Here is a 13,004-nt window from a genome sequence, read left to right as displayed (position 1 = left end):
TAACAGACACCTTGATATTGTGAAAGATGCAATGTAAATCCAAGTCTTTGCTTCCATGTGATGACCTGATCAACATTTATACCTCAATCTTACAGTATATCTATAAGCTTATGTCACCAGCATCAGGACTATGCTGGATAAAAATGGTTTATGCTTGTCTACATTATATATGTTAGTTGTTTGCTGTGGAAATGCATCATAAGTGTCTTTATTGTGTGGAAAAAAACTAACATTTTCCTCAATTTGTAATAACGTTTATAAAAAATTTTCCAGATAAGCTGTGCATCAATGCATCATTTCTACACTACTTATTGCTAATTTCAGAAATGTGCACGCAATTTACAGGCTACTTTGCCCACAGGATGTAATGAGAATACAAAAAAGACAGACTCTTTTTTTGATAAAGCATGTATTGAAAATAATCAAATATAAACACATTGTATAAGAATACTTACAAAGTATTTAGTACAAAAGTTTATTTGTCAAATACTTGTCACTCTTCAAGTTTTCCTTAAACCATAAAATAAATAAATTCTCACAAAACAAGATTGCACATAAATTGACCAGCCTCAAGAACTGATGCACTGGCATGCATAAATTTTAGTGTTCCAACTTTTCCACTGCAGTAGATTTTGTCTTCAAGTATGTTAATACATAAAACAAAGAGTCTCTGCAGCAGCAAGTCCACCACACTGAACATGAGAAAGGGTATTATGCAACCCCTCCTGGAATCTTCACCTGGCAAAGCAGTCACTTTGGACTTTCTACCAAGGCAATAACACTTTTTTTCTGTGAAACCTGCTGCTTTTGAACCTGTAATAAAAAATCTCAAACAGAAGTTTAACAAGGGAGGGGGGAAGAAAAGAAAACAAAAGAATTGAAACTGCCTTATTCATGTGCATAGAACTGCACTAAAATTTAGCCAATTTTACATGCAGCAGTTTGTATAAAGACTAAAGACACACGACATTTAAAAAATAATTCATCATTCTGAGGTACCATACTTACGGACGTGATGTTACGACAATCTGACAGGGCCCAGAGGCCAAGTAGGAGTTCATTGATCTTGTTTTGGGTCACTGGTTCGTAAGCTCCAAGATTTTTGACCACGTAGAGAAGAAAGCCGTTGGGAAGGACATGTGGATCTCCACAGATTATTATCTGCATTTGCAGATATCAGCTACAGACCAGCCAAGTCTTGACGAGCCACCTCTTTTACGTAGGGGGACCAGGAAACATTTTTACGCTCTGTAATCATTGCCCTCTGTTCTGGGAAGGGCTTAAATTTAAGAGCTCATCTAAGCTGACGCCAATCTCCTGACACCTGGTAACTAGTTTTCTGAGATTATCAGTTTTACCTCCTTCTGAAGCTTCAAACAAGAGTTGCTGAAAGAGATAGGGGAAGCACTTAAGTAAGACCTAGCCACCAATTAAAAATTACCTTGTCACTGGAAAAGGCTGCTTTTACAACAATGTATTTTTTTTTTAATCATTCATGGAATGTCTGCACTGGCTAGGCCAGCAGTTATTGCCCATTCCCAATTGCAAACTAGATCAGAGCTCAAATACCTAAAATCATTGCTGTACAAAATCTAAAAATATAGAAAATAAAAATCAAAGGAAAATGTAATGGGAAACTTTACATCTTTCCAGAGCGTTGCACAAAGGGGTAACTTCTTAAGTGCTCGCTGGTAAAGCTGCCGAACCTGAAAAATAGCAAATAGCAAGTGGGAGCACTTGTGTGGAGATACTAGTGGGAAACAATAGTACAGAACTGCTACACAGCCAGAATTATTAAATTAGAAAAGACTCACTAAGTGAATCTGTGAGCAAAGCCATCATTTAAAACAAGGAAAAAATATACACAGTACTGTGTACATAGAGCAAAGGATGTAGAAAGAGGGCTGGAAAGTTGCTGTGAAGTCCACGATAAGGCACAGTTGTACTGAATGCTGGAATAGACTCAACAGGCTGTATGATCTACTTCAGTTGTTACAGCAAAGAGCATTGGCAAATTACATTACTATCATTCAATCAAAACTTGAAATATCAAAACTAATTTTTTGAATCAGGATGACAAGATTGCCCAGAATGCAGTCTGCTACACAGAGGTCAAATTATTATAATTGTGCATAACTTCAAATTGTAAGTTAAAAGAAATTGTGTGGAAGAGCACCAAAATGCGAAACACATGCACTTACCTCATTTTGGTGGTCCTTTAACATGCTTTCAACAGCTATGGCTCTAAAGCAAAGAGAAACAAAAACAAGGTCAATAGTATTTTGAGACTTCTGGATGCTACCATAAAACGTTAGAAAGCACCACACATTAGTATACAGAGGGATCAAAAGAACTTTCTTCACAGGTTTAATTTAATAGCTATGATTGTAAAAGTATAGAGGGAGACTTAGACTCGGAATATCAATTTCATAAAAGGTACAAAAATGAACTAATTGCTCATTCAGTAAATCTGTCGTTAAACAAAGTGGATCGATTGACAAGGTGTAGAGCTGGATGAACACAGCAGGCCAAGCAGCATCATAGGAGCAGGAAGGCTGACGTTTCGGGCCTAGGCCCTTTTCTGATGCTGCTTGGGCTGCTGTGTTCATCCAGCTCTACACCTTGTTATCTCAGATTCTCCAGCATCTGCAGTTCCTACTATCCCAGATCAATTGACAACCCAATTTCAGACTTGATTATTTGACAACTGAGTAAAATCTTCCCAAAGGTATCAAGCAATTTACTCAAATAAAAATCAGACAAAAATAAGCAAACATCAATAAGGTTTTAAACAGTTAAAACAACATTCTATAAATCAGTAATAATAGAACAAATAAAATCCTGATATTACATTTTCCAAATTGGCAGACAGATTGGCAAAGAATGTGTAAACATATTTGATTGTAGTTTGAGGTGCTGGATATTACCCTCCGTCCATTCCTGTTCCAGTACTCTGTAGGGAGAAAACAACAAGCAAGTTGAAACAAACACATACATTATGAATTAGTTTGCATATCTTGGCAAACTGTACAAAGCAAAAGAATCAACATGTTCAACAAGACATTTTTAACTGCAGAATTAATATTTTTACCTTAGTGCTAGTCCAACATTAGTTGGCATAATGGAAGGGAACCTTTCCAATGCTTTGCAATGCTGGGATTGAGGAAGGCAGCTTAGATAAAAGGAAATCACCTGAAAAAGAGTTAGATTCAGTTCATTTAAGTTAAATAACTCTTCCAAAGAAATTGTGTAAACCAGTCAAACAAGCACCACTGGAGACCTTACATATTAATGCCAAATTCAAATGCTTCAAAGTTTCACATCAAACTTTAAACAGGTAGAAGCTTCCAGCTAAGGAACGCTATAGAGAGAGAATAAAATATATGGCATACAAGTGTCACGTAAATATTAATGTCAGTAAATGTTCAGGCTTTAATGGCCAGAATTTCTTAACAATAAGGCTTCCTATGAGTGTAAATATAACAAACATACAACGAAGTCACGAGAAATTAAACATTAAAAAAAAGGAGAATGCTTTCAGAGCTCCTCAGTTGCTCCGTTACTTCCATTCTATTAGTATAGATATCAAGAGTCTCAGCGTTCAAATACATGCAACATTAAATTGTTGTAGTCGCTCAATAGATAATCAAACTTGTCAGAAAAGACTAATTTGTTCAAGCCAAAGTGAATTTTAAAAAGGAGTGGTAAATTTAATTTAGGGATGGGCAATAATAAGTGCTGCCTGGTCAGCGACACCCTCATCCCATTAATGAATAAAGGAATTATCAGCAAATCACTGCCCTGGTGCAGAAACGTTTATTTAAGCATGCATGACATCTCATTTCTCATTTTAATTATTATTCAGTAGTTTCAAAACTTCAGAGATCATAACTTTTCCTCTCCAAATTACCCTTTTCTTTTTGTCTCTATTTCACTTAATGCATTATTTGTTATAGCACTGACTATTTCTAACTTAGACTTCCTGCATCAGATTCTGCACAGTTCAGCAAAGACTCGTCAATCTGTCAGAAGAGGAAAACAGTAATTGGGAAGCAAACCTTCACTGAAGCTATGCAACACAGATTATGCACTTGTAAACTGAAAACAGGAAGGCAAGTAATCATCTTAATGTTGACAGATCGACAAAAGAGGGTGATACAAAGTATGCGTAAACCAGCTGCTGAAAGCAAGCATACAGGTGCAGCAGACACCGATGACTACAAATGGTATACTGGCCTTCATTACAAGAGGTTTAGAGTATCGAGCAGAAATGTCAAGCTGCAATTGTACAGAGCTTTGTGAGATCACTAGAGAATTTTATGTAGTTTTGGTCTCATCTGTCTAAGAAGGAAGTGTGAAGGATTGTTTTTGTTCGATTCCTGATCCAGACTGACTCTTGGGATGACCGAATTGCCGTGAAGACAGACAGACTGGTAAGGACAACTTCCACTTGAGTGTGGAAGAATGAGGAGGAATCTCAGAAACCTGTAAAATTCTAACAGGACTGGACAGGATAAATGCAGGAAGGATGTCCCTGATGACTGGCAAGCCCAGAGCCAGTGGTCAAGTCTAAGGACATGGGGCAGTCCATTTAGTATTCAGATGAGAAAAAATTTCTTCATCCAGCGAGTGATGAGCCTGTGGAAATCTCTGCCACAGAAAGCATTTGAGGACTACACATTTAATGTTTTCCAGAAGGAGTTATAGCTCTTCGGGCTAAATGGTTGGAGGAAAAAGCCGGGACAGGATACGAAGTTGTATGATCAGCTGTAACACTAAACGGCAGAGCAGGCTCGAAGAGCTGAATGGCCTATTTTCTAATACTGATACTCAAAAGCAGTACATCTCGGAAAGCAGGAGAATCTATCAATCCAAGGTTGAAGATTAAGTTGAGCACTGGACTGCTAAATGCACCCATGAAAAGTTAGGTTCAACAAGCACTTTTGAGCATTATAATGGGCATTCCACTTGGAATGGGATGACACATGCCTACAATTAGTCTAATTTGCAAATATTCTTCTCAAGCACGAATCATTGTTTAGTGAGAGGGTGTCCCTAGCTTGAAAGCTACATGCTGAATGTTCATAAAACCAGAGTTTCCAGAAGAAAAATCTCACCTACTTAGCCACAGAAGCAGTCTTCAGCCAGATTATAGGCTAACTTTCTTATTAAGGCATCACAGGAGATTTCCCTATATTCTTCTAGAAACATAATCATTACATTGCTACACTGCGAGTTGAGTACCATGCTGGTGAATTTCAAGCAAAATTCTCAGTATGAAAAGCCCTCCATGCATGACCTATTCAATCAATAACAGTACTGGCAATAAATACTTGCTGGTGGTTTCCAATAGCACAAGAGTACTGGCATCATTTCCAGAGGGGTTGCCATGAGCGGCAAACATCTTCTCTCAAACACCGAGAAAAGAGAACAGGTCGATGTTTGCGGTTCACTAGAATATAAATAGAACACGAGGCAGATAGACAGTAAACTTGAACAGGGAATACTTTTGTACACCTTCTCAGTTCCACAGTTGGTTTTCGTCTGCCTCCCCTAGCTCCTGCACCAGGTCACCTGACCCACTATCAAAAGGGGCAACACCAACTACACATGTAAGCGTACACTGGAAAGATATGGATCCTGAACTTGCCCCCTCAATCGGAAAGGAACAGGACCAATATTTTTCCCAGTTTCTTCTTTCTTTCCAATTTCTCACCTGCTACTAGAGCATCTACTGACTTTCAGCAATGCCAACCTTTAAATGAGATACTAAACAGAAGTCCCACCTGGATGTTAAAAGAGCCTGACCCAAGTGTGCATGGATTTCTTGAATTTCACAGCACTATTCAAGAAAGTGCAGAGCGCTTTCCGAACTAACAGTCATGCTTAATTAAACCCAGGCACAGGTTAAATCATTGTTGCTTGTGGAGCATTGCGAGAAAAATGGCTTGAACTTTCATCTACGTAAAATTACTGCACAATGCAATTTAGCCCATGTGAAGCTGTATTTGAGTATGGAAAAGGATTCTGAAGGGTCATGAACTCAAAATGTTAGCCAGACCTGAGTTTCTCAAGCAATTTCTGTTCTTGTTTCAGAATTTCAGCATCTGCAATTTTGTTTTGTTAGGAAAGAGTGTTACTTTCCTTCTGAAGACACTGATTTTGAGAGGGCTTACCGTTCTTAATGTAGCAGCCTCCACCTCTGCCACTATTCTGATGCCTCAGTCAAGCTATATTAAATTAGCCTCAGACAATGAGCACTGAGCAACTACCCCAGCTATAACAACTGAGCTCAACGCTATCCTTACTGATGTGCACTTTTAATCGGCGACAAGGTGCCAGAGCTCGACAACTGTACGCCAAGTAATTAATTGCTGAATTTCTCTGCTAATAGCAGACACATTTCTCCCCCCAACCAACCTACCTTATATTTGAATAAATGGGAGTTCCAAACTTACACCAACACTCCAACTCATGCATTGTTTTTTTCCCATTAGACTGTCACCTGCTGAGATTTGCAAATTGGATCCTCCAGCGAGATGAAGACAGATCAAATATTACACAATTCATCATTTAAAATATCTCCTAGTTTAACCTAATGCTTAATTGAGACTGCGTTGCTGAATGTAACACCAACTATTTCAGTTGTCTCAACATGCTGACACTTCACAACATTAACTTTAGCACAGCTATAACTTTATAATGGGAAAATTCCATTTGAACTGCACTTGTAATATTTTGGTTCTGCTTACTGTACCAGGAGACACTAAATCTCAACACATGAAAAAATAAAACCCATTAGAGTAGATAGCTAATATTAAAAAAAAATCCCATCTGATTATGGCAAAAGTAAAATCAAGTTAGGTGGTTTCTCAAAGTTGAGAAAGGGATGACTCCTAACAGCGTCAGAAAGACTTGTGCTCAACATTCTACCAGCACTACTTAATTACTAATAAATAGGTCTTTCCACCAATTTTGTTCCCTTAAGAATTCACTCTTTCCTGATTCAAATATTTTCTAATCAACCTGTTCAGATGTTATCATGCACCTCTGAAGCAGGTGGGACTTGAACCCGGGCCTCCTGGCCAGTCTGCACTGACCCCCATAACAGAATCCTAACCAGACCCAGCATCGAACTCTATCCCCAAAACCCTACATTTACCATGGCCAACCCACCTAACCTACACACCCTGTGGCACTATGGGGCAATTTACTGCCAATCTACCTAACCTGCACATCTTTGGACTACCACAATAGCCCCACTTTCCTGATTCATGCGAATATCTTTACCACCTGTGACATAGCCACGTAACCATTTCTCAGGAATATCCAGACTGAGAGGACACAAGCAATTCCAGAAATCTCTCAGGTGAGCTTGAGCCCACCTCAAACACATTCAATGAGTCAGGATAAATGGACAAGACGTAACACAAACTCAGATGTCCACATTCCTAGTCTAGGAGTGTCAAGACCATTTAAAGCTCTCTACCAGCCCTCTGGCTAAAATCAGCTAATTTAAAGCAAGTACAGGATCAAATCATGACTCTGGCGCAGCCTTAACCAAGTGACCCATCAGGGAAAAAACAAATTACTCAAACAAAATAGAGCTCTTTCTTGGACTGGCAGGACCACATGCTTATGTAACCATAGTTATTGGAAACTGGAAATAAAGGAAAAAAAATCTATCACCTGATTATGAAACTCGTAGTTGCTCCAATAATTGGCAGAACTGAATGGTATAAGCATTCTTGTGGGGACAGTGACCAAACACCTATGCACCAAGTCTGTAAACAGTTTAAAGTCTTGGTTCTTGTTCGTGGCACCAACAAGCTGCCTACTGGTAAAAACAAGGTAACTGCAGAAAAAAACATCCATCATTATTAGTACTTTGGAAACAACAGTTGTTAAAGACATTAATTCCACAGATAGTGATATCACTATAAGATTAGAATTATTTTTATTTCCTTTTGCATGTTGTACTTACTCCATCCAGATTTGTTGCACTACATCATTCTGCATAACTGTACCAAGAGCTGTTTCAAAGGTGTCCACAGCTTCCCTTGTGCCTGCATTAATGGACTGCCACAAGCTACATATTTTTGAAGGTAGAACATAAAAAAAGGAAAATTAAAGGCTGGCTATGGGATAGGATTGCTCATTTCACAGTCATGCAGTAATTTTCTTTCACTGAAGTTCAACAACACATACATTTATCAGTATTAATAGGAGAGTCTTGTCAAAGCCATTACTCTCTAGCAGATAAAGACTTGTTCAAATTTTAGTATTTTGCTCAAGATTAAATTCATCTGCAAGATTTCTTACCAGAATATCAACCATAGATAAGGGATCTGGGTGTTCAGCAGCTCCCCATTCAATAGTTCTTTGCATGAAGGTGCTCTGAAGTCATAAGGCATGGGATAGTTCAGGAACTGACTGATAAAAAGAATGAAAGCCCTTCAAACATTTTAAAAACACCTCTTTCAACAACACAAAGTGGAACCAACCAGAATCCAAGAACAGCAAAGTGAAAGGCTTAACCAGATAATTTACTAGACTGTTGCATGATCCCAGGAAGCCTTCCTGTCAATTAATACATTATTTTTAGTTTTAAAAATCAGTGGTGGAGCATCAAACAATAAAATTCACTATAGGTTCAATTCGGGTGTTTAAATTACACCAAGCTCTCCAGGTCCTGAACCAAGACTGCAAATATTTTTTGGGAAAAAGATTGTGCGTGTTTCGGAATGTCATAAAAAGGTGACTAATACATTCCAGCATAATGCAAATGGCAGTTAAAATATCATTCAACATCTACCTTCCCAGAATGTCAAGAAAATGCAACTTTCTGGAAGCATTTTTCAGGCTTTAACATGTTCAATTTCAGATATTCACACTTCATTTTCTAATTTATTCAAATTTGTTCAACATAGAAATAATTTTTAAACTATGTGAAATATTCCAAATCTTTTCTCTCAAATTCATTCCAAATAAAATCAATAAAGGTATGGACACAGTTTGGATGAAGAATTGCCACAGGCACCATACTGTTGTACATACATTCTAGGTCAACGAATGCCTGCAATATTGACATTTTCTTATAGTAATTTGTCCTGATTTCTGACATTTCCAGCTACACAAAGGAAAACAAAACTGACAAAAAAGACACACACTAATATATTAAGAAAAGAGACTACCCTCAGGATCCGCTGTCTGAACCTTCATCTTAAAAGACTGCAAAGTATTTAAACTACAAAAGTGGAACTTGAAAATACAGGAGGGTCCAAACAAAAAGCAGGAAAAAAATGGAGCTCAAGCTACATTTCAAGATCAAAGACCCTTCAATGAAGAATGCGGCAAATCTGGATAGAATAAATATACATTAGCGAGGATAACTGACAGCATCTCCTTAGGGCCTGTGGGTAATATCCTGACAGAACAAAAATAATTTAACCTATTGGAAGATTTTCTAGAAATCAAAAATGGCATACAAGACCAAATTTTACACAAAATGGCTCGCATTCTCAAGTAGATCACCAGTACAAATGTTCCTGTTTTAGTACTGAGATCAAAATGGATCACGACTGCCAAATTTCAAAGATCCAAAAATCAAGCAAAATGTACAGTTGAGTGATTGAAGCAGCACTGGAGAAAGCCAATATAAACTGCCCCACCTAGATTACGGAAAGATTTTAGTTCACGTTTTGCAGAACTGAAGAAATAATACAGGTTCTTAGCAATTTAATGAAATGGTTTTCTCAACTGCTATTTGATACCAAAGATTTTGTGGGGTAGAAAACTCAATTGAAATCTGAATTTCCTAAACAGTAAACATGAAAGATCCTCACCATGGCAAATAAGAACTTCTATTGAACTAACCCAGAATAATATGCCACCAAGAGGTAAAAAAAAGATGCATGCATCTATACTGACACAATATGGAAAGATCATATCACATGAAAACCTCAAAGCAGTATTTGCATAGTTCTACCACTGAGTAACAAAATTTGTAAATAAATGGATGAATTCATGTCACAGATAATGCATTACAGCTCTGATATCCTGTTTTCACGATTTATAGTGGAAACATTATCGGAAGGCATCAATGAACATGGGTGGTATCAACAACATACTGGCTTCTTACAGCAAATTATTGAATTTACACAATGGTGACTGAAAAGAACAGCCACATTTTAATAGTTCTGATTCTCAAACCATTGTTTTTTTCTTTATTCTTTCATGGGATGTGGGCATTGCAGGTAAGCCCAGCATTATTGCTGATCTCCAGTTCTCCTTGAATTGAGTGACTTGCCAGACCATTTCAGAGAGCAAATAAAAGTTAAGCACAGTGCTTTGAGTCTGAAATTAGAGGTCAGACTAGGTAAAGATGACAACAGTCTTTCCCTACAGAACATGAATTAGATGGGCTCTTACAACAGTTTGACACTTTCATGATGACCATCACTCAGACTGGCTCTTATTTCCAGATTTGCTAATGGAGTTTAAATTCCACAAGCTGTCATGGTGGGATTCAAACCTATGTCACCAGATCGTTAATCCAGTGGTCCAGGCTAAGAGTCCAATTACATTACTATTACACCAGGTTCTCTCCATATGTGGTGTGAAAGTAAACAGATTTCTGCAAGGCAGGCTCACATTAGGAGAAAAAGGATTCCACAACTTCTAGCAAACCTGGTTTATACAACTTAAATACTTTAAGTACAACAATTAAGGATTTAAATTCAAGACAAGGATTTCATTAAATAGCAACGCAGTAAGTCTGTTCTTAAAATAGAGCTTTTTCTGAGCACTGAGGTCAAACCTTACCGTAAAGTATTTGCAGGGTGGCACGTGGGGACTTCCCCCTCAAAGAAGGAGTCAATAAATTCTTGAAACAGAACAGGAATAATGTCTCTCTTTTTCTACAGAAAGAAAGATGCTGAAATGATAATTTGCTTTTTATGTATCACAGTATTTCATACTTCATTTACAACAGCCAAACTATTTATAATTCAATAGAAAATACAGCCAAGGAGACAATTTGATTACTTCGCTTAAATTTCACTTTACCAAAGAAGAAAAGGTCTTTTAATGTTTTAAATAATGTCACCAGCCTAAAGAACTAGCTCCAGATTAACAAAATTAAGACCCCATTACAACAACCATGGTTATACAAAATGGTGGAGCAGGCTAATTGGTTCAATGGCCTTGTCATGTTCCTATTTCTTATGATCCTAAACACAATTTGTTTAGCAAATCACCGAATTAGAGGAAATAAGTGGGCAATGGAGAGAAGATTCTGTTCCTACTTCCAAGGAGTTACAAGATATTTCAGCTCCCAGTAGCAATCAAAACTCTGAACTGTCTGGTGCAATACATGGAATCGGTCAGTCTTGCAATATATTCTGTTTGAGAAGGGAAAATTGAAAAACGTAAATACATACCACTGAAATAAAGAACTTGAATGCATAATAGAATAATTGAGCGTTATGGGGGTTCCTTCTAAATGCACAGAGCCACTCATTGGCAGCATCTTCGATTTGTTTTCTCTCTAAATAGAGGTCAGCTAAAGCTTCAGTAAGTTGATAAGCAGCTGGACAGGATTGTAGCAGTGTCTTGCAAAGTTTTTCAGCAGTTTCCCATCTGAAAAATATAATTCCAAAATGTAAGGACCCTGAAATTAACAAGTACCAAACAAGTTACTGTGTTTTAACATTCAATTAAGTAGAACAACTTCAAAGGTGTTGACATTAGACACTGTCGCTAATGTGGGTACAAATTAAATACTCCATTTATACTTCAATGTTACTTGTGAGTTTAAGTAACCATACCTTCCCATTAACTTCAGTACTAAAATCATATTTCTGTAAATTGAAAGACAGGCTGCAATTCTCTCCTCCGTTGAAGGGCAGTCCTCAGAACATGCACGGACAGCATCTAAGCAAATTGTTTAAAAAGAAATCATGAAACCATTGAAATTTTGACTTGTAAATTAACAAGCTGCATTAAAAGATTCAAAACTTATCAACTTCACCTTCAAACAATGCAAGTAATGTGTCAGGATGTGTTTTTATATCTTTTGACGTTTGCCAAGGGATGAGAAATGGCTCCTTCATTACAAGTTTGGAAGGAACGGCTACAGCTGGATCGAAGAACCGGCAAGGCAGAGTGTTGAATTCAATGAGGTGAATATAGGCTAACCAAGCCAGACAGCAGTCATTTGTATTTAAATATCCTGCCACACTTTTGTTACCATCTGAACTTTTCAAAGCATTCTGTAAAACATATGATCAAAAATACGTTAACAATTGTTAATTCATACATTCAACTTGCATCCTTACCTGGTCTGGCCTGGAGGTAATTCCAGACCCACAAAAATTCAGTTGACTCTTAACTGCTTTCTGGGAATTAGGGATAGGTAATATATGCTGTTCTAGCCAGTAATGCTCACATCCCATGCACCAATTTTTAAAAAAGGATTAGAAAACTCTCAAAGAAAATTACCAAGATGCAGATGTCCTATCAGCATAACTCTCAAAATCCTGAAAATTTGAAAATATGGAAGTTTTACTTTTACCACAAAAATGCAAAGTGGTAAATTGAAACGCCCTTACTCAGATTGATTATTACATTTTAATCAATATGCAATTTATGTTGGAAATTTACAAAGCTGATGTCAACTTAAGTGACCTCCTTTATTTTATAAAACATGTGAAAGATTCATCTTAATACTACTTAAGAAATAAAAATTATCTTCAGTTATGAACAGGAAACAAGTTTGAACCATTTGGATATCAAGCTAGACAACTGTTTTCAAATCTACAGATAAAAATAACTGAGTATAAAAATGACACTGCAAGGGATTACTGAACAAGATGAAATGAAAAAAGCTGAAGAAATGCAATGTAAGAGTCAGCAAATTTTGTCTAAAAATGTACAATGGAAGCTAGGTGGTATGGAATGCATGGGAGCAGCTTATGTTCAGAATGTATTTAAAGCAGCAGCTC

At 37.3% G+C, this 13,004-nt stretch overlaps 1 protein-coding gene across 1 annotated transcript; it reads right to left on the bottom strand.

Annotated features, from left to right (window-relative positions):
* Positions 1–390: 390 nt before the first annotated feature.
* On the bottom strand, positions 391–12,278 carry LOC125485387 (zinc finger C3H1 domain-containing protein; the record flags this gene model as incomplete). Its single annotated transcript, XM_048607928.1, has 12 exons — positions 391–1,386; positions 1,644–1,706; positions 2,202–2,244; positions 2,852–2,953; positions 3,092–3,192; positions 7,690–7,855; positions 7,985–8,089; positions 8,323–8,433; positions 10,825–10,919; positions 11,442–11,640; positions 11,829–11,934; positions 12,032–12,278. Coding segments are annotated over 12 exons (1,470 nt in total), but the record flags the coding sequence as incomplete, so codon positions are not given.
* Between the last annotated feature and the right edge of the window lie 726 nt (positions 12,279–13,004).

The sequence above is a fragment of the Rhincodon typus genome, chromosome 18 (genome assembly GCF_021869965.1).
Source record: "Rhincodon typus isolate 14 chromosome 18, sRhiTyp1.1, whole genome shotgun sequence".
NCBI lineage: Eukaryota > Metazoa > Chordata > Chondrichthyes > Orectolobiformes > Rhincodontidae > Rhincodon > Rhincodon typus.
The sequence above is the reverse complement of the archived record's forward strand: the minus strand, read 5'-3'. Positions and strand labels throughout refer to the sequence as shown.